General features: G+C 39.8%; 1 protein-coding gene across 7 annotated transcripts in view; it reads left to right on the top strand.

The window, feature by feature from the left end:
* Positions 1–21,847, top strand: part of HECW1 (HECT, C2 and WW domain containing E3 ubiquitin protein ligase 1) — a 449,170-nt gene that overhangs the window by 235,862 nt on the left and 191,461 nt on the right. For all 7 annotated transcript variants that reach the window (XM_031013201.3, XM_063708510.1, XM_063708508.1 and 4 more), the window contains one exon: positions 11,056–11,150. In XM_031013201.3, the coding sequence (XP_030869061.1) occupies positions 11,056–11,150 (95 nt within the window). The remainder of the gene's footprint in view (positions 1–11,055; positions 11,151–21,847) is intronic.

The following is a 21,847-nucleotide window of genomic DNA, read 5'->3' as shown; positions in this document are numbered from 1 at the left end:
TTGGTTGGTGAGTTATTATCCATTCTGCAGTTCTGTATCTTTTAAGTGGGGAATTTAGGCCATTTACATTCAATGTAAGTATCGAAATATGAGGTACCATTGCTTCCATCGTGTTCTTTGTTGCCTGTGTACTTTGTTTTTGTTTTTATGCTTTTTAAATTGTATTTTTGTTTTATAGGTCCTGTGTGATTTATGCTTTAAAGAGGTTCTATTTTGACGTGTTTTCAGGATTTGTTTCAAGATTTAGAGCTCCTTTTAGCAGTTCTTGTAGTGGTGGTTTGGTAATGGCAAATTCTCTCAGCATTTGTTTGTCTGAAAGAGACTATATCTTTCCTTCATATATGATGCTTAGTTTCGCTAGATACAAAATTCTTGGCTGATAATTGTTTTGTTTGAGGAGGCTGAAGATAGAGCCCCAATCCCTTCTAGCTTGTAGGGTTTCTGCTGAGAAATCTGCTGTTAATCTGATACGTTTTCCTTTATAGTTTACCTGGTGCTTCTATCTCACAGTCCTTAAGATTCTTTCCTTCATCTTAACTTTAGATAACCTGATGACAGTGTGCCTAGGGGAAGATCTTTTTGTGGTTAATTTCCCAGGTGTTCTTTGTGCTTCTTGTATTTGGCTGTCTAGGTCTCTTGCAAGGCCAGGGAAGTTTTCCTCAATTATTCCCCCAAATGTTTTCCAGGCTTTTAGAATTCTATTCTTCCTCAGGAATATCGTTTATACTTAGGTTTGGTCATTTAACATAATCCCAGACTCCTTGGAGGCTTTGTTCATGTTTTCTTACTCTTTTTCCTTTGTCTTTGTTGGATTGGGTTAATTCAAAGACCTTGTCTTCAAGCTCTGAATTTCTTTCTTCTGCTTGTTCAGTTCTATTGCTGTGACTTTACAGAGCATTTCACATTTCTAAAAGTGTGTCCAAAGTTTCCTGAATTGTTTATTGTTTTTTTCTTTAAGCTATCTATTTCCATGACTGTTTCTCCCTTTACTTCTTGTATCATTTTTTGGATTTCCTTGCATTGGGCTTCGCCCTTCTGTGGTCCCTCCCTGATTAGCATAATAACTAACCTCCTGAATTCTTTTTCAGGTAAATCAGGGATTTCTTCTTGGTTTGGATCCATTGCTGGTGAACTAATGTGATTTTTGGGAGGCATTGACAAGACTTGTTTTATCATATTACCAGGGTTGGTGTTTTCTGGTTCCTTTTCATTTGGGTAGGCTCTATCAGAGGGAAGGTCTAGGGCTGAAGGCTGTTGTTCAGATTCTTTTGCCTCTGGGGTGTTCCCTTGAATTAGTACTGTCCCCTTTTCTTATGGTGTGGCTTCCTGTGAGCCAAACTGCAGTGATTGTTGTCTCTCTTCTGGGTCTAGCCACCCAGCGAGTCTACCTGCCTCCAGGCTGTTACTGGGGGTTATCTGCACAGAGTCCTGTGATGTGAACCATCTATAGGTCTCTCAGCCATGAATACCAGTGCCTGTTCTGGTGGAGGTGGCAGAGGGTGCAATGGACTCCATAGGGGTCCTTGGCTTTGGTTGTTTAATGCTCTATTTTTGTACTGGTTGGCCTCCTACCAGGAGGTGGCACTTTCCAGAGAGTTTCGGCTGTAGTAGTATGCAGAGGGACCAGTGGTGGGCGATGCCTTAGAACTCTCAAGATTATATGCCTTTTATCTTCCACTACCAGGGTGGGTAGGGAAGGACCACCAGGTGGGGGCAGGGCTAGACGTGTCTGAGCTCAGACTCTTTTAGGGCAGGTCTTGCTGTGGCTGCTATGGGGGATGGGGGTGAGATTCCCAGGAGTGACATCTACTTGTTACGGAACATATGCCTGTATCTGATGACTCTGATATCTGGAAATTCTATGTATCTGCCTTTTCTTTGTCAGCTGTTTTTTTTTCTTTCTTCTTTTTTTTTACATTGCCTTGTCTTTGCATGTGCTTGGTCGATTTTAATTAAGAACTGTACAATGTAAATGAAAACTTGTAGAAATCAGATGAGGCTTAGAATGATGCTACTTTCCTCCTGAGGGGTTTTAGATTTTCTTCTGACCAATGTCTAGCAATCCAGAATAACTTCAATTGAATTTCAAGGCTTGAGATGATTCAGAGGGCTAAGGCTGGTGTATTTCTCAACAGTATATCCATTCATTATTCAGAGTCCCACCTTGAATCGTAAGGGAATTACCAGAGCTTTCCTTTTTGACAGGCTTTAGATTTTTAAGTTTTATCCCCTTAACCCTGCAAACCTGTCAAATATTCTTTTCAGCTTCTCAGCCTCTCAGATGCTTCTTTTAGAATCAACACATTTACCCCTAGAGAAACAACCCCAAATCCTGGGCTTATCTCTGAGTTTTCATGTTCTGTATCTTGACCTCATTATTTTATTTTCCCCTGCCTTGCTAGGTCTCTGATGCCTTCAGGCTAGGGTTTCTAGATCTAGGGGAAAAAACTTTCAGGACATCTAATTAAATTTGAATTTAAAATAAACAATGAATAATATTTTTATTGTATGTGTATTCCATGCAATAATTGAAACTTGCTTATACTAAAAATTCATTCTTTGTTTGTTTATCTGAAACTCAATTTTAACTGGGTGTCCTGTATTTGATTTGGTAACCCTACTTTTGGCAGAATTATTTCTACATTTTAACAGCTTTTCTAGATGTTCTCTGAATTACCTAGTACATTATTACTGAAAGTGGAAGTTTACTTCTGCTAGCTGGTCAGCAAACTTGAGTTATTAAAAACTTTTGAGAGACAAATCACCAAGAAAGGAGTTAATGTTTGCTTAAATCCTAGGTCTGCCATGAACCATATGTGTGACCTTATGTAAGTGGCCTTAATTTTGACCTCATTTTCCTTAGATGTAAAATAAGAATGACAGGTGACATTTACTGAGGTCTGGTTATATGCCAAGCATTGTGCTAAACACATTTTTTTAAGAAGGCTAATAATGATTGGCTATACGTCATAGGATTCTTGTGAGGATCAAATTAGAAAATATTATTAATGGCCTGGTACAGAGTAAGTGCTAATTAACTGTTAAGACAAATTTAAGTTATTGCTTTTAAACTTAATTGAACATTTTACTTACTCAGGTCTCCTATCATCATTGCATACTGATGTCTCCAGTGCTACAGCTGGCCTACTAATCCCTTAACAGTGTAGGAAGGTGGGGGGGCAGGGAAGCAATTTTCTCCTTTCTTTAAGTGGTAATAAACTGAAGTGAAACAATCTGTACTCTCTGAATACATGCCCTTAAATAAAGATTATAGTTGCAATCTGTGTATAAATATACATATTTATAGTGGTAGAAACTTCAGTTTTGCTCTACTTCGTGAAGGACATGGTCACCCCGGCCCAAACTTGAAAATATAAATATATATATATTATTGATGCATGTGTTTTAATATTTATGGATGGCTTTCATTTGTAGCCCACCCCTAAATAAGAAGAAACTTTAATGATTTAATATCCCTTTTCAGCTAGAATGGGAAATCATTTTAAATTACAGGGATATTTAGGTTAAATAAAAGGAAGATCAATTTATAATCAAGTTGCTAAACACTGGAACATAGTATTAAAATACTCGTTTAAGAAAAAGGAAAACAACCTTTGCCAACAACTTCTCAGAAGAGTACCATGACGTCCATTTCCAAAAGGATAGTATAGAGGCAAGCTGGCTTCACTTCCCCCCACAGAAAATTTAAAACAATTGTATGGCACCAAGAGGATCACCAGCAATATCCCAGAACTCAAATATGAGGGTAAGACAGCTCTCAGGGCCACAAAGCAGTGAAAAAACCTCTGAGCAGATGGTAAGAGAATCAGACTTCCATATCCACAATGCCCCTCCCCTCAATCTACCTGGCACCAAGTGCATGGAAAATTTTTCCCCAACTCATGATTTATACACTGGAAAAAGTGAAATGGAGGTAGACAACCAGCTTCCACATCATTTTGGGTTCCCTGGCAGGAGACTTGTCCCTGCCTCAACCCACGAGAAGCATTGGGAGTGCCTGAAGAGAGAACTATCCCTGAGAGCAACCATAGACAAAGCAAGGAGGAAAGACCACCACCCCTGGAAACTGAGATATAGCTCAGCCAAAGGAGACACTAAATCAGAGTGAGTGTTCAGCAGCACCATGCCGTGGAAAGCTTGTTCCATAGATCCCCTTGGCATGAACCCTTAGCCAGTTTTTACATAGTCCTAGGATAACCCTTTTGGGACCTCCTCCATTCAGGATGGGCAGCAATCTGATTGTTTACTAGAAGTGAGGCAAACCTGGGTTTAATGTGCCATCTAGTGTCAAAAAGGAGGCAATTATTTATAGTAGGGGGAAAAAAAGAAAGATATCAACAGGTAAATTACAAAGAATCTCTACACAAACATATCCAATAGTAAAAAAAAAAAAAAGGCCAGACAGAGAAGACTGAAATAAATAACTAATCCTTCAATGCAAAGACATAGCTGTATATCTACAAGAAAAACAGCAAACAGAAAACCATGACCTCAAGTGGGCAAAGAAAGGAACTAGTGATTGACCCCAATGAGACAACAATACATGTACTCTCTAACAACTGAAAAATAGCAGTTTTAAACAAACTCAGCAATCTCCAAGATAAGACAGAAAAAGCAATTCAGAAATTTATCAAGGAAATTTAACAAAGAGATTGAAATAATTTTAAAAATAAAACAAATCTTGGAACTGAGAAATATATTTGCTGAAGTGAAAAATTTATTACACGTTCTCAACAGCAGACTGAATCAAACAGAGAAAATAATCAGTGAGCTCAAAGAGAGGCTATTTGAAAATACACAGAGGAGAAAAAAGAAAAAACAATAAAAAGGAACAAAGATCACCTACAAGACATAGAAAATTACCTCAAAAGACCAAATCTAAGAATTATTGGTGTTCAAAAGGAATTGAGCAACAGCAAGGAGAAAATTTATTCAAAGAAATAATAACAGAACACTTCCCAAGACTTGAGAAAGAGGTATATATCCATCCAGATACAGAAAGATCAGAGAACACCAAACAGATTCAACTCAAATAAGGCTATCCCACAGCATATAATAATCAAACTTTCAAAGGTCAAGGACAAAGATGGCATCTTAAAAGCAGCAAGAGAATAAAAGCAAAGAACATATAAAGGAACTCCAGTTCATCAGGCAGCAGACTTCTTAATGGAAACCATGGAGACCAAGAGGGAGTGAGATGACATTTTCCAAGTGCTGAAAGGAAAAAAAAAAACTGCCTCCCAGGAATTCTGTATCCCGCAAAGTTATCCTTCAAATACAGAAAAGAGATAAATTATTTCCCAGAGAAACAAAGGCTAAAAGAATTCACTGCCACCAGACCTATCATACAAGAAATGCTAAAGAGAGTTATTTAATCTGAAAAACAAAAACAAAAAACACTAATGAGTAAAAAGGAAACGTTTGAAGATATAAAATCCACTAGTAAAATTAAGTACGCAGACAAACCCAGGATACTCTAATACTGTAATTGTGGTGTGCAATCTACTCATATCTCTAGTAGGAAGCCCAAAAGATAAATTGATCAAAAACAGTAATACCTTTAGCAACCTGTTAAGAGATAAGTAATATAAAAATATGTAAATTGAGACAACATAAAATCCAAATGTTGGGAGGATGGAGTTAAATTGTAGAGGCTTTTTTTAAAATTTGTTCTTTGTTTCTATTCCTTGTGATCTAAGATAAGTTGTCATCTCCTTAAAATAACTTGTTACATCTATAAGATTTTTTTGTAAGCCTCATGGCAACCAAAATGCAAAACCTATAATAGATTCACTAAAAATAAAAAGCAAAAAAACATACTACCAGAGAAAATAACTTAACCACAAAGGAAGATAGGAAATATGGAAAAAAGGAAGAGAGCAGTTAAAAACCAACCAGAGGCCAGGCACAGTAGCTCACACCTGAAACCCAGCACTTTGGGAGGCTGAGGCAGGCAGATCATGAGGTCAAGATATCGAGACCATCCTGGCCAACATGGTGAAACCCTGTCTCTACTAAAAATACAAAAATTAGCTGGGTGTGGTGGCGCACACCTGTAGTCCCAGCTACTCGGGAGGCTGAGGCAGGAGAATCAGTTGAACACAGGAGGCGGAGGTTGCAGTGAGTCAAGATTGCGCCACTGCATTCTAGCCTGGCAACAGAGCAAGACTCCGTTAAAAAAATAAATAAAATGAAATAAAAAACAGAAAACAAGCAACAAAATGGCAGTAGTCAGTCCTTACTTATCAATAATAATAACAAATATAAATATGCTCAATTCTCTAATTACAAGGGATAGAGTGGCTGAGTTAATAAAGAAACAAGACCCAACTATATGCTGCCTATAAGAAACCCACTTCAGTTATAAAGACACATATAGACTGAAAGTATTGAGGTGGAAAGAGATATTCCATGCAACTAGAAACCATAAAGGGCAAGAGTAGCTATGCTTACATCAGATAAAATAGACTACAAATCAAAGACTGTAAAAAGAGATAAAGAAGGTCACTATATAATGATAAAGGGGTCAATTCAGCAAGCGGCTATGAAAATTATAAATATCTATGCACCCAACACCAGAGCTCCCAAATATGTAAAGCAAACATCAATAGATCTAAAATGAGAGATACACTACAATATGATCATAATAGGGGACTTCAATACCCCACTCTCCATAATGGCCATATCATTCCAGCAAGGAAATGTAAATAAACTACACACTGACCACATGGCCTAACTGACATCTATAGAACATTTCACTCAGCTGCTGCAGAATACACATTTTTTTTATCAACACATGGAACCTTCTTCAGAATAGACCATATATTAAGCCACAAAATAAGTGTCAACAAATTCAAAAAAGTAGAAATCATATCAAGTATCTTCTCTGACAACAAAAGGAATAAAACAAAATCATTAACAAGGGAAACCGCAGAAACTACACAAACACATGGAAATTAAGCTACATGCTCCTGAACAACTAATGGAGAAATTAAGAAAAAAGCTTTAAAATTTTTTGAAACAAATCAAATAGAAATATAGCATACCAAAATGTATGTGGTATAGTAAACAACTCAACAGCAAAAAACAATCTGATTTTTAAGTAGCATCTTTTAAAAGATGTGAATAGACATTTCTTAAAAGAAGACAGACAAATGTCCAACAGATGCATGAAAAAAATGCTCAACATCAGTAATCATCAGGGAAATGCAAATCAAAACCACAATGAGTTATCATTCACCCCAATTAAAACAGGACAGGGAGCAACAAATGCTGGTGAGAACACAGAAAAAGGGGAACCCTCGTACACTGCTGGTGGGAATGTAAATTAGTACAGCCACTATGAAAAACTAACAGATTCCTCAAAAAATTAAAAATAGAACTACCATATGACCCAGCAATTCCATTACAGGGTATATAGCCAAAAGAAAGGAAATCAATGTATCGAAGAGATACCTGCACTCCCATGTTTATTGCAGTACTGATCACAACAGTCAAAATATGGAATCAACCTAAGTACCCATTAATAGATGAGTGGATAAAGAAAATGTGGTATGTAATAGTATTCAGTCATAAAAAAGAATGGAATTCTGTCATTTGCAGTAACATGGATGGAACTGGAGGTCATTATGTTAAGTGAAATAAGCCAAGCACAGAAAGATAAATATTGCATGTTTTCATTCATATGTGGGAGCTAACAAAGTAGGTCTCATGGAGATTGAGAGTAGATTGGTGGTTACCAGAGACCAAGAAAGGTAGAAGGAAGAAGATGAATAGAGATTGATTAATGGGTACAAATATACAGTTTGATAGAAGAAATAAAATCTAGTGTTTGAGAGATCAATAGAGTGACTGTAATTTATAATAATCTATCATATGTTTCCAAATGGTTAGAAGAGAATAATTCAAATGTCTCTAGTGCAAAAAAAGACAATTAAGATGATGTGTATCCCAATTACATTCATTTGATCTTTACAAATTATATGAATGTATTCAATCATCACATGTATCCTGAAAATATGTACATCTATTATGTATCAATAAAAAAACTAAAAATGGAAGAAACAAAGAAGAGTACAGAGTTTGAAGTGTTCCATGAATTCTTGGCTCAAAATATGCACTGATCTTTTCATCTAGCAATAGAGTTCAATGCAAGATTGTATGTAATTTCCCTGACCTTTTTGCTCAAAGGCATTGAAATAATTTTTTCTTTAAATGGAAATCTAGTAGTGCCCGTTTGGGATTCCTGGTACCTAAAATTCCTTTCCACCCAACTGAGCTGAAGGTGAGGCCATTTGGCCCCTCCATGCTGATCCCACCTACACCTACAGGCAGAGTAACTCACGCACTAGGCAACACTAAGTCATTGTGATTAACTAGATAGATGGCTCACTGCTTTATTCAGAGCCCTTCCCTGATCCCTGACTTATGGGAAACTTGCCTCTCAGGCCAACACAGTATTGGATCTGAGTGTGTAGACCTAACATGGGGACAACTTTGAGGTGTCTTGGAGAATAAGTACAGAACTGGGTTATAAGATTGTCCACCAAGAGCTTGAAAAGACAATCAACAGACATGTGAAAGAACTATAGAGAAAGTGACTCAGGAAGGAAACTCAAAGTACAGGTATATCTGAAGTAAGAACACATCCACTAACAGAGGGACTGGTTAGCATCCAGGCATCACCCAGGTAATGGAAAACCTGAGCAACTGCAATTAAATGGCTTCAAAAAAATTTAAATAGCTGATTAAAATTTAATGAAAAAGTTTAACCCTACTAATAATCAAATAAATGAAACAAAAATAATAATCGGATTCTATTTTAAGCCTATTTTTAAGTGATGATGCTCAGTGCTAACAAGCGTTCTATGAGATGGTCAGAGTCACATTTCCTGATAGAAGTGTAAAGTGTTATTTGGAAAGCAATTTGGCCCCAGGAAGGGAGGATCCTTAAAATATATTCTTTTTTTTTTTTTTTTTTTTTTGAGACTGAGTCTTGCTCTGTTGCCCAGGCTGGAGTGCAATGGCGTGATCTTGGCTCACTGCCACCTCCACCTCCCGGGTTCCAGCAATTCTCCTGCTTCAGCCTTCCGAAGTAGCTGGGATTGCAGGAGTGCACCACCACGCCCAGCTAATTTTTGTATTTTTAGTAGAGATGAGGTTTCACCATGTTGGCCAGGCTGGTCTCAAACTCCTGACCACAAATGATCCACCCACCTCGGCCTCCCAAAGTGTTGGGATTACAGGTGTGAGCCACCGTGCCCGGCCCATATCTTTTAACCTAAAGAAGACTACTGCAATATTCGTATCTACAGCATTGAGGAAACCTTTACATATCAGTTAGGTTTATGTTTAGCTACATATAACAGAGATCCTAAAATAACAATGGTAAACTGCATAGGTGTTATTCTGCCAGGGAGGCTGCAAAATGTAGTACTTTAGCTGGACGTTATCACTCAAAATAAAACTGAGATTCTGTTATTAAGGAGGAAAGGTAGAATGGATGTCGGGTAGGTATCTAGCGATTTTTGCTCCATTGTCCTAGGGAGAAAATTTGAACTTAAAAAATAATTTGTAAAAAGTAATTGATTTTCAGAGAAAAGTCTGAATTTCCAAATATAGGAAATATTTGCAATGTGTAAATCTATTCAGTTGTTCTATATAATAAGTAATGTTATTTGAGGAGTTTTAAATGATAGTTGGCCATGCTTATTTCATAATGTCAATTTTTTAAAAAAGCAAAATGTATTATTCTATAGTTTATAGTCTCAATTATGCAAAAATCTCAGAAGATTGTTATTTCATTTGTACTTATCTTCATTTTTCATATTTTCCATTCTGAGCACATTTCAAATGCATGCTAAGAAAATTGTAGACATTATTTTTAATATGATAATTGAAGGCAAATTTCCATATTTGAGAGAAAATATCTCAAATTGGAGATTTCTCATATTGTTTCAAACAAAATATAAGGGACCAAGACATAGTCTGGTAATTTTTTTAAATTTTAAGAAAACAAATCCTATAAACAGTGAATTGGGGAAAGCAAGTCACCTTCAAATGATCTAAACTCATGTTGGCTACAGATCTTGTCCTCTAGGGAACTAAATGCCAGAAGGAAAAGGACTCATGTTATTGTCATTTAGTCATCACATCATCACAATCACTAACATTTACTGAGCACTTAATTGAATCGAAGCACTTTTATTTGCTTAACCAACGTCTTATGAAGTCCTATTTTAACAGGAGGTACAGGGACTTATTCATTGTCTCACAGATTGTAAATAATAGAGCTGAAATTCAAACCCGGTGTGATTCCCCTAAACTCTTTACATTCTGCTTAACCATTTATAGAACTTTCTTTTTTTTTTTTTTTTTTTAAATGGAGTCTCACCTTATTACCCAGGCTGGAGTGCACTGATGTGATTATAACTCTCTGCAGCCTTAAAGTCCTGAGCTCAAGCGATCCTCCCGCCTCAGCCTCCCAAGTAGCTGGGAACTACAGATGCGTGCTACCACTGCCAGCTACATCTATAGAACTTTGAAGGAAACAAATTGTGATGCAAAGAGGTTATCATTGATGGGTACAGGAGTTTAGAAAATATGCCTCTCTCCTATGTACTTCAATAACTTCTCAAAGTCTTTCTGCAAATTACCAAGATATTAATCACAATGAATTAAATAATAGGACATTACAGAAGAAACAGACAGGTGATAGGCATCCACCCACCTCACATCTTAGAACTAAGGGTTTTAAATCAATGACCTCTAATGGGGTAGGATGGATGCTGAGAAGTCTAAATAATGGACTTAACTTGGATACAAAAATGTTAAGGCCAAAACAGTTTTTCATGTCACAGTTTTAAGAAGTCAGACCTGTCCTTGAGGCCACATGAGGAGCATCATTGTCGAGTGTGGCCTGGCTTGCTCGTGGGGGAATTATGTTGCAGTTCTTAGAGATGTCCTCTGTGGCCATAGCTGTCTCTCCCTGGGTTACACCCTACTTCTCAGTCTCGTTTTTTGTTTGTCTTTCAGCTGAAACGAAGATCTGCTTCAAATACTACCATGGAGTGAGTGGGGCCCTGCGAGCAACCACCCCCAGTGTCACGGTCAAAAACTCAGCAGCTCCTGTAAGTCTCATTTCTCCGTCTTTGGTTAGACCTAACTCTGGTCTTTCTTCACTTTCCTATTTTGTTCTTGTGCGTGTGTGTGTGTGTGTGTGTGTGTGTGTACGTGTACATACACACATATGGAGATATACTGATAGATTGATTATGAGTAAATGGAGAGACACCTCAAAATAGTCAAGAGGAATGAGATCCATAGTCGACCTTATTAAAGCTCATGCTACACTTGTGTGTTAGGGAGGAGCCAAGCTTCTTTATTTTCCTTAGATGGCCAAATGTTTCTAATAGAGACATGTGCAATCACAGTGAAGAAGCCTTTTCTTTGGATCACATTTTTTAATTGTTTGGTTTTAAATATTTATATTTTCTTATGTTTTTATTTCTTTTAGTCTTGTAAATAAATTAATGGAGTAGGATTTATTGCCTCAGGTTGTTTTTAGTCATAGAATTATAACATGATAGGCCTGGAAAGACCAGAATCTCTCACCCTTCTCTGTGTATAAATGAGGACAGTGGCCAAGGAGCCTAAATAATCTATCTCAGGTCACAGAACTCGTTGCAGATCCAGGATTTAAGTCACTTCTTTTGTTCCCTGCTGTGTGGCTTTGCTCAGGCCTATGGTAATAGATGCCATCTTTCCTAAGTTACAATCCAGTTTTAATCTTTGTAGTGCTTCTCACTTAGTTCTTAATGCATCTGATTAGGCTGAAATGCACTGAGAAATGGCATTCCTTTTTCTTTTCACGTAAATTTTAAATGACCAACTGGGGAGGCTGGACAGAAACCAGTGGAGGACTTTGTCATGCTAGTGGAAATAAAAAAGACTCTCTCTTTTTTTTTTTTTAACATTAAAAAAAAAAAACAGGCCAGGCACAGTGGCTCAGGCCTGTAATCCCAACACTTTGGGAGTCCCCAGGCAGGCAGATCACTTGAGGTCAGGAGTTTAAGACCAGCCTGGCCAACATGGTGAAACCCTGTCTCTACTAAAAATACAAAATTAGCCAGGCAGGGTGGCAAGCTCCTGCAATCCCAGCTACTTGGGAAACTAAGGCAGAAGAATCACTTGAACCCAGGTGCAGTGAGCAGAGATCGCACCACTGCACTCCAGCCTGGGCAACAAGAGTGAAACTCCGTCTCAAAAAAAAAAGAGAGAGAAAGTATTTGACATGAAATATGAATGATTCAGAAAGGACTTTGACTCCAAAAAATATTCCATTTTGCTGCTTTGCAAATCAGTTCTGCAGCATCCTGAAGATGAGCTGATTGAGGCCTTGGTAGTAAGCAGTAAGGTAAGCAGGCCCGAGGCCCAAAGCCTGGCTGCCTCCATCCTCGGCAGGACTGGTCACTGAACTGGGTTTCCCATCCCGGAACTCATAGCGGGAAGCGCAGTGGGAAGAGACGGAGAGGCACATGTGCTTTTGACGGCTTCGCTGTTTTTCCGTCACTGGCCATGCACATTGGAACGTGATTCCTGTCTGACTCGGACAGCAATTTAAGTGTGAGAATCTAGGGAAGTGTCCTCAGAGTGCCAGAACCTCTCTTCCAGGCCCGTTTGGGCATCCCTCAAAAGAGGGTACCCCTTAAAACCAGACATGTCCTGACACCTGTTAGCCAATCATTGAGGGTGGAGTGACAACTAAATCAAGGTAGCTTAGAGACAGCTAAATCGAGGCAGAAAAGAAAAAGTGAACCAGTAGCTAGGGAGACAGAGCAGGAAGGCTCTGAGCACACAACAGGCAGAGAAGGAAGGAGGCAGGAAGTGGAGTGAAGCCAATTAGGGAAAACCCTTCCACTGCAGGCCTGGCCTCTTGCCAACGCACAGCAGTTCACTGAATGAGGCAGACACAAGGATCCCTCAGCAGGAATGGGCTGTGCCCACTGATGGGACTGGCCTGTTGGCTCAAGGCTCGTAGGGGAGAGGAGTTCCTCACCTTCTTCTGCTCTGGAATGATACTGTGGGTGTGTTGGCCAGCCCTGGAATTCAAATTCTTACCTGAAGCACTTTTTCTTATTTAAATAAAGCTCCCTAGAGCATTTGACTTCTCTGAACTCAGCCTGCTGGAGACTCCAGATGTTCACCTGCTGCTCAGACCAGTGCAAAATGTGACACATCATCACAGTGTTGTGCAATGTAGGCTTCAAATTAAGCAAGAGGCCAACTGCCCAGAAAATGGCCTCTAAAGTATGATGTATCCTTAGGGCAGGATGAATTTTCAACAAGCATATGCTCCCCAAGGGCTGCCATCACCAGAAACAAAGGCTTGTACCTCAGAAGAGGAAATGAGATGCTTCCATCACACTGTTGACATAAGGTTCAGCAGGTGCCTGATTGCTACTGCCCTGACCTCATCTTTGTCATTCCACATGAGCTGCTGCTGCTCATACTTCAAACTCTGGCATCTTGAAATATTTTGACATATTGCTGTCACCCTGATTTTTATCTCCTTAATGATTTTGTCACACAAATCAGTAGACACTTGGGTTGACACTTGAATGTACATCCTGCAGACAACTTCTAGTCCCCAAGCATGTGAGAGCTCGATCGCATAGCCCCTCTGCCACCAGGGACAAAGAGAGAAATCCTGGGCTCCTATTGTCATGGTGAAAATGAGTCCCTGGAGTCCCAGGGCAGAAGGCAGTACACACTATCCCACAGGACTGTATTTTCATGGGCAATTAGGTTTCATAGGAGCCACACTAGGAGGAGCCCCCTTTGTTTGATAGTGTGGCACACTTCTCAAAGCTGTTTATCACGCATTATTCTAGTTGATGCCCAGTACATCTGTGGAGAGAGGCAGGAACTACCCTTCTGGTTAAGTAATCATTTGGCTATATGGTGATGGAGCAGAACCACATTTCGCTTATACTATTTGCAACCCAGCTCAGTTTGGGTATAATCTAGCAACTTTCCGGGTTAAATAAACCTTTGCAGTCTGGTCTGGGGACTTGAGCACACAGTTTCTAAGGGGAAATGCTGTGAGCTTTCCCTCTATCAATTTGTTAATAAACTTGGAGTGTCAACTTCTAGGTTGAGGATTGCTGCTGCTGCATTCATCTCTTATGAAGAGTTGCTGTGTATTGCCATTATATCATGTCCCCAAAGTCACTGAGTTGGTCTGTGACAATATGCTAAACCTACCATTCTTTGAAAAGGAGGAACAAGCTGTCACATGCTCCTTTGGTGTAATCAGCGCTTTAATTTTCTGAGCATTGTATGGTCTCACGATGCATCAATTCTTTTTCTCATTGTCTTGTTCCCTCTCATCTTTGTCTTTGTCCCATGGGCAACTGTTGAGGTCCTTGTTTAAAAAGAGGTTGTCTTCTACTCTTGTCTTTCTGGGGCTCTCATTTATTGTATATCAGAAACTATGATGGATGTGCTTATAGAGATAAATGAAATATAAGCCCTGTCACTGAGAACTCACAGTTACTCCATTATAAATTATAATACTATATAAATACTCCAGTACTGGAGCGTGAAGCCTGCTGTGCTGATGTATAGAGAAAGCTGTGACCAGGCACCTGCAGCAGCTGTGCTGGCTGCGGGAGGAGGGGGCGTGGCCTGAGGCAGGCGCCATGAGTGGGCCTTGGCCGTGCCTTGAAGACAGACAGGCAAGGCCAGCAGAAGGGATGGCCTGTACAAAGGCACGGGGTGAGAAATGGCTCAGGCCTGGCAGGGAAGGAGACCTAGTTGTCTTAGGTTTAAAGAATATGGGACTTATTGTCCCTATATATCCTCCTGTTTTTCATACTTTTTGTGTCTTATTAGTAGCACCTATCACGTTTTATGTCTTTCTTTTATTTTCTGTAGAAAATCACTGTCAAAGCAAGCTCTTCCTCTCCATATTCTGGCCCTTGCTAACTCCCCCTTGTGCATTACCATTACAGTCTTCTTAAATAAGCCCCATGATATATTTTTCTTTCTCTGATTATACATCAAAAAACAGAAATCAGCCCATCACGACAGTTTGCCAAAGACAGGGTGGGTAAACTGTCCTTAGCCCAACACACAGTCCACTGAAAATAACCAGGCTGCCCTGCTGGGTCTAGACCTGACAGTGAGTTTTCACATCCTCCTCTTCCCACTCTCAGGCACCCAGCCGGCATCATCTGTAGGGGCTGCTGGAGGGAGTGGGGGCCCTCCCTTTGCCTGCCGGTTCTCCTGCAGTGCCGGAGACTCTGATGCAGTCTGAAGCTGTTGGTGTGAGCCAGGTAAGTGAGAGTCTTTCAAGTCCCGAGCATACTGCTCCCACACCTGGTTTATGAGACCCTCCCTGCAGAGCGTTCACCTGGCAGTGCAGTGGGCCTCCTCCCCACCCACGCTGAGGCCTGGGACTGCGGCCTCCAGATAGAAAATAGGTAGCTGAGGAATGACTCTGGCAGAGTCCAAGCAATCGGGAAAGGCCACCAGCATGCAGGGCAGGCTGAGGACATGACATTCCCACCCCATGTGGGGCCATCTACTCTGGAGTAGAGACTTCTCTAGATGTAGAGGCTGGGTCATGTGTAGTCGAAGATGTATTTCTTATGTTGTCTTTATCAGCATTAAAATGTGAGGAAAACCCATCAGGATTATGTTACACTGGATTATTCTTATTCTTACCTCAGATTGCTATTGTTTATTTATTTACTTCATATTCTGTATCTTCTGGCTCTTTCAATGAGAAGTTGGAAGTAAACATAGGAAGGTCCTCTCCTTTTTCCTTCATGTTAATCTAGTGCCTCTGCAACCAAGCTTTTGATAATAACTGAACAGCATAACATTCAAAGTAAAGTTATTTGCCAAAGAACAAAGAACGGCTGGGTGCAGTGGCTTACGCCTGTAATCCTAGCACTTTGGGAGGCCAAGGTGAGTGTATCACATGTGGCCAGGAGTTCAAGACAAGTCTGGCCAACATGGCAAAACCCCATCTCTATAAAAAAAAATAAAATAAAATAATATTAGCCGGCATGGTGGTGCATGTCTGCAATCCTAGCTACTTGGGAGGCTGAGGCACAAGAATCACTTGAACCTGGGAGGCAGAGGTTGCAGTGAGCCGAGATCACACCACTGCACTCCAGCCTGGTCGACAGAGCAAGACTGTCTCACAAAAAAAAAAAAAAAAAGAACAAAGAACAAATTTAAACTATTTTTTCACTAGTTCATGTTTACAGATTCATTTACTTTGTCAGACCCCCTGAGCAGAGGTAAGAGTTGACACTATCCTCTTAAAAAAAAGACAACTCAATAGGACATTTCCACACCAATATAGGCTAAATTAGCACCCTAAAATAGGGCCAAGATTTTCCTCCTCCACATCAGTCTGAGTCTCCTGCAGTGGACAAATAATTGATGAATACCCTTCCTTCCCCAAATTCTAGGTCATTACCTTTGGCTATAGTAGCATTTTTCTTGGGGATTTTAAAAGTAGATATTTCAAAAAAATATTTCAAATCACAATAAAGCAACTATGGACCAGCTGCTATAGGTTATAAAATGTCCGGGAAAATACTTCAACCAAGTTAGTAGCAAAAGGAATCCACAGGTTGCCAACTGATGGGACCAGCTACCTAGAATTGTTAGACATAAGCCAATTAATTTGGAAGACACCTCAACTTTATAATAAATGATCTTGAGCCCTTGTGCTTGGCAGAGATTAAATGGCAAGACCAGGTTCCAATAAACATCAATCACCATGTATCTTCAATATTGGGGTGAAGGTCCCCAAAGTTGCCAAAGGATCCCCTTCATCCAGTGTGTCCAGATGAAGTCTCAATTTTACCCTTGAAACGTGTCAAAAAGGAGTATCCAAAAACTAATGGAGAAGGAGAGAGTTTGTTCTCTGTTTAATTGGGATGGACTGCAATGCCCCAGTGAGATGGACCCGCCCCCTGAGATCCCGGGAGAGCAGGCAGCCTCACACAGACCTCAGAACCACAGGACTGCCCAAGATGCTATTTTCTCTTAATTGTAGTTTTCTATTCATTATGCTATGTAAAGAACTGTCTCTGCACAAAGAGGGACTTGGGGAAATTTCAGAGTCATTTTCCTCAACTCGTAAGAAAATGGGGTTTTCTAAGGATTTAGTTGGAATTCTGGCTTTCATGATATCACCAGGTTCATGGCACTATAGCCATGTTCTTAAACTTGCCTCATTTCCAGTTCTGATTTTGGAAACTTGGCCCCATGGTATTTTGGGAAAGTGACATGGCATTTATTTTTTGACTTGGATTTTATAATAGCCATAGCAGCCTTTTGTGAATTGTTTTCCTGTTGCCTTACTATTACATCCAGAATTTATTTTTGCAGCATATCACCAATACTTAGCTAACCAGCACTAAAAGGAAACCTCATTAACAATACTATGATGAGACAAAAATTTTGAGACTTAGTCCCTAATATTCTGAAAATCTGTTTTTAACTGAAGTAATTCTAGTTATGCTAGGGAAGCAAGACGTCTGAAGAAGTTATACAGTACAATATTCTATTTTTATTTATTCCCTTCATGAATGTCTGCTAGCCTTTTCTTAGAGGAGAATTTAAGAAAGCATTTTGATTTGTAGGAGCTATAGATTAAATGATACAGATAAAACACAATAAAAGTAATCTTGAGTGCTTGAGCTAGAATTACATACATGATTTATTTACATGCAAAGGATCAATGCTGCCCAGACATTTACTAGAGAGTTTTAGAATGACCTTTTTAAGGGATTATTTTACAAGATCTTCTGACTATTGTTAACTTTTAAACTTTGTCTCCATTCTCAAAAGTCAAGGGTGGAATAGAAAAGGAGTTTCCAAGGGTGATAGAAGTTGATGGTTAGATATCAACATAATGTATAATTTATTCTAGCTGAGAATCCACATCACATTTTTTCTCGCTGCTAATCTGGCAAATTGTTTTCTGATGCTCAAAGCCTCTTGCCTCTAATCTTCTTTTCCCAGAACCTGCTTCCACTTCCTCAGCCCTTCTGCTTCCACCTCTCCAGTCCATGCAACACTCTGCCCCTCAACCATGGAGGTCTGCTCAGAACAGTTATTCTGGGCATCTTTATGTAGTCTGTGGCTTCAATGTCATTTATGTACTTAGCAAATATTTGTCAGTAAGCTCCTTGGGGCTAACCATTAGGCATGTAAAACCAAACAAGACAAATCCCCATGCTCATCAAGCCACCTGCCTAAGATACGGGCAAGTGTGTAGCGGGGAGACAGACAAGAAAACAGGCAATGACAGAGCACTATTCCATGCCTCTGGAGGTGGACAATATAGGGTACTTTGTAAGGACCAATTATGGGCAGGCCCAGAACATGATGCAGGGTTTTCCAGAAGGAGTAAGCTGAAATGTGCACACACCACAGCCATGATTTCTGATCAAGCCCTTTATTTCTTGTAAGCAAATTTAACCCAGAATATAGTGGCAGCTTATTCATAAATGTGTCTCCTGCAAAAGTCCCTTCAGGTTTTGATCAGACTAATTTCAGGTTTGATCAGCAGTGGGGACATTTGTACATTTGCTTTTTGGGCAAGGCATCAGGTGGACTTGCCCTTCTAGAACAGAAAGAAAGGGAAGGGATTCGGCATCCTCTCTCTAGATAATTTACCCAGGCCCTACTCACAATCTCTAACCTCTCAAAGAGGCATTTTGGAAGTTTAGATTCTATCCTAGCCCAACATTAAGGAATCTGTTCAGTTTGAGGGGAAGAGGTCCAGAGCTCACACTAACGAGGCATTCTGGGGTCTCAAGTCTGGAGATGCTGTTTTCTGAAACACCTTTCCCACCAGCTATGGTTCAGCTGCCATAGTGTAGGGGTGGGTGGTTTACATCCTTCCTCTCTGGACTCTAAGAAGCAAAACGCCAAATTGCATTCTGTGATCCCCAATAGTTGGTTCTAAACCTTCTCTTCAAGTTGCATTTTCTGTAGAAATGACATTAGAAAAAATTTATGGAAAGTGGAAATGGAAATCCTAATGGAAAGTGGAAATCCTTTCTACGTTTGTAAGAGCCACGTTCTGAAATTGGGGTCAGGACATCTATGAAGCCCTGGTGTTTCATGGACACATTTGCACATGTTGCTAGGAATGGATCCAAGGCACTCATCAGATAAACAGGGTTCATGGCTCCAGAAAGATAATGGACTTCTGTCACAGGAAATATCAATGTCACTCTTTGCTGACATAAAGAGACAATTTAGGGCCGGGCGCAGTGGCTCATGCTTGTAATCCCAGCACTTTGGGAGGCCGAGGCAGGCAGATCACCTGAGGTCAAGAGTTCGAGGCCAGCCTGACCAACAAGGAGAAACTCCATCTCTACTAAAAATACAAAATTTGCCGGGTGTGGTGGCACATGCCTGTAATCCCAGCTACTCGGGAGGCTGAGGCAAGAGAATCGCTTGAACTCGGGAGGCGGAGGTTACGGTGAGCCAAGATCACGCCATTGCACTCCAGCCTGGGCTACAAGAGTGAGCGAAACTCCGTCTCAAAAAAAATAAAAAAATAAAGAGACAATTTGACAGTCTTGGTACTGTTAAAAGTCTACCTTTGCCTTTTTGGGAGAGAACACCTTAATCTTTGGCAGCACTATGAAAGCTGGAATTATTTATTTACTACCTAGGCATTTACTACCTGACCTAGAAATTGTGAATGAACACATCAAGATAAATATATTCATATGATGAATCTTGACATGAATATATCCAGTGACCTAGAAAAAAGAGGACATGAAAATTAAATGAGGACTTCTTAAACAAAAGGCTTTTCTCTTCTTTCTCTGCAGCAGGGTCCAAATGTTGACTTCTCAGGGATTAGAGGCAAGGAGCTTAGCACAGAATAGACAAAACGAAATGTTCACTTTCCCTAAAACAAAACGAAATGGATGAGTTCACAGGTGAAGTCTTTCAAATGATGGAGGGATAGATAAATCTGATACAGCTTAAGCTTTTAAGAGTAAAATCAACTAATTTACATCATTAAAGAAAAGACAAACCATCTGACAAATGGGCCAGAACCTAAAGTCAGTTTTTAGGGGGGAAAAATGCAACGGCCAATAAACACACAAAAGATGTTCCATCAAGAGAATGAGAAGACAAATTACAGACTGGAAGAAAATCTCTGCAAAATACATATTTGATCAAGGGCTAGTATTCACAATGTACCAAGAACTCACGAAAGTCAACAATGAGAAAGCAATCAAGCCAACTTTTAAAAATGGGCAAAACACCTGGATAGATATCTCACCAAAAATATACAAATGGAAAATTAGCATATGAAAAGATGCCCAACAATATATGTCATTAGAGAACTGCAAATTAAAACAATGAGGTACCAAAGATACCTATTAAAATAGCCAAAATCCAAACACTAACAACACAAAATTCTGTCAAGGATATGGAGCAACAGGAACTCTCATTCATTGCTGGTGGAAATGCAAAATGGTACAGCTACTTTGGAAGACAATTTGGTTGTTACTTACAAAACTAAACATACCCTTACCATATGATTCAGCAATCTCACTCCTTGGTATTCACCCAACGGAGTTGAAAACTTATGTCCATACAAACATCTGCACATGTTTACAGCAGCTCTATCCATAATTGTCAAAACTTGGAGGCATCTTGGATGCAAGACGTCCTTTAGCAGGCAAGCAGATAAATTGTGCTACATCCAAACAATGGAATATTATTCAGTACTAAAAAAAAATGAGCTGCCAAGCTATAAAAAGACATGAGGAAATCTTAGATGCATACTACTAAGTGAAAGAAGCCAATCTGAAAGCCTACATAATTTCACAATTCATCTATATGACCTTCCAAACATATGGAGACAGTAAAAAAGATCAGTGGTTGTGAAGATTTAGCGGGGAAGGATGAATAGGAGGATCACAGAGGATTTTTAGGGCAATGAAATTCTTTTTTTTTTTTTGAAATGGAGTCTTGCTCTGTCACCCAGGCTGGAGTGCAGTGGCGCAATCTCGGCTCACTGCAAGCTCCACTTCCTGGGTTCTCGCCATTCTACTGCCTCAGCCTCCCGAGTAGCTGGGACTACAGCCACCACGTCTGGCTAATTTTTTGTATTTTTAGTAGAGACAGGGTTTCACCATGTTAGCCAGGATGGTCTCGATCTCCTGACCTTGTGATCCACCCGCCTCGGCCTCCCAAAGTGCTGGGATTACAGGCGTGAGCCACCAAGCCTGGCCAATGAAATTCTTTAATATGATACTATGATGGTGGCTACATGTTATTATACATTTGTCAAAACCCACAGAATATACAACACCAACAGTAACCATTGATGGGAAGTATGCACTTTGGGTAATAATGATGTGCCAGGGTAGGCTCATCAAGTGTGACAAATATGCCACTCTTATGTGGAACGTTGGTAGTTGGGGAGGCTGTGCGTGTGTGGGGACAGGGGATATATGGGAATGCTGTGCTTTCTGCTCAATTTTGCTGTGGACCTAAACCTGCTGTAAAATAAATGAAAGGCTATTTTTTTAAATGCTCCAATCAGAAAGCAAAAATTCAAAAGTTTTATGGTACCCAGGGATGATAAGAGAGTGAAAGAAGCATGTGTACACTATTGGGCCCATTTTTTTCAAGGCAGTTTAGCAAAATTTATCAAATTTATCAAAATTTATCTTGGGCATATTTGCAAAAGCTATTTGGGATATATAGACAAAATTATTCATTGCTGCATTGTGGGAACAGCAACGACAGGAAAGCC

Source organism: Gorilla gorilla, chromosome 6, assembly GCF_029281585.2.
Source record: "Gorilla gorilla gorilla isolate KB3781 chromosome 6, NHGRI_mGorGor1-v2.1_pri, whole genome shotgun sequence".
Lineage (NCBI taxonomy): Eukaryota > Metazoa > Chordata > Mammalia > Primates > Hominidae > Gorilla > Gorilla gorilla.
This window is presented reverse-complemented; position numbering and strand designations above follow the sequence as displayed.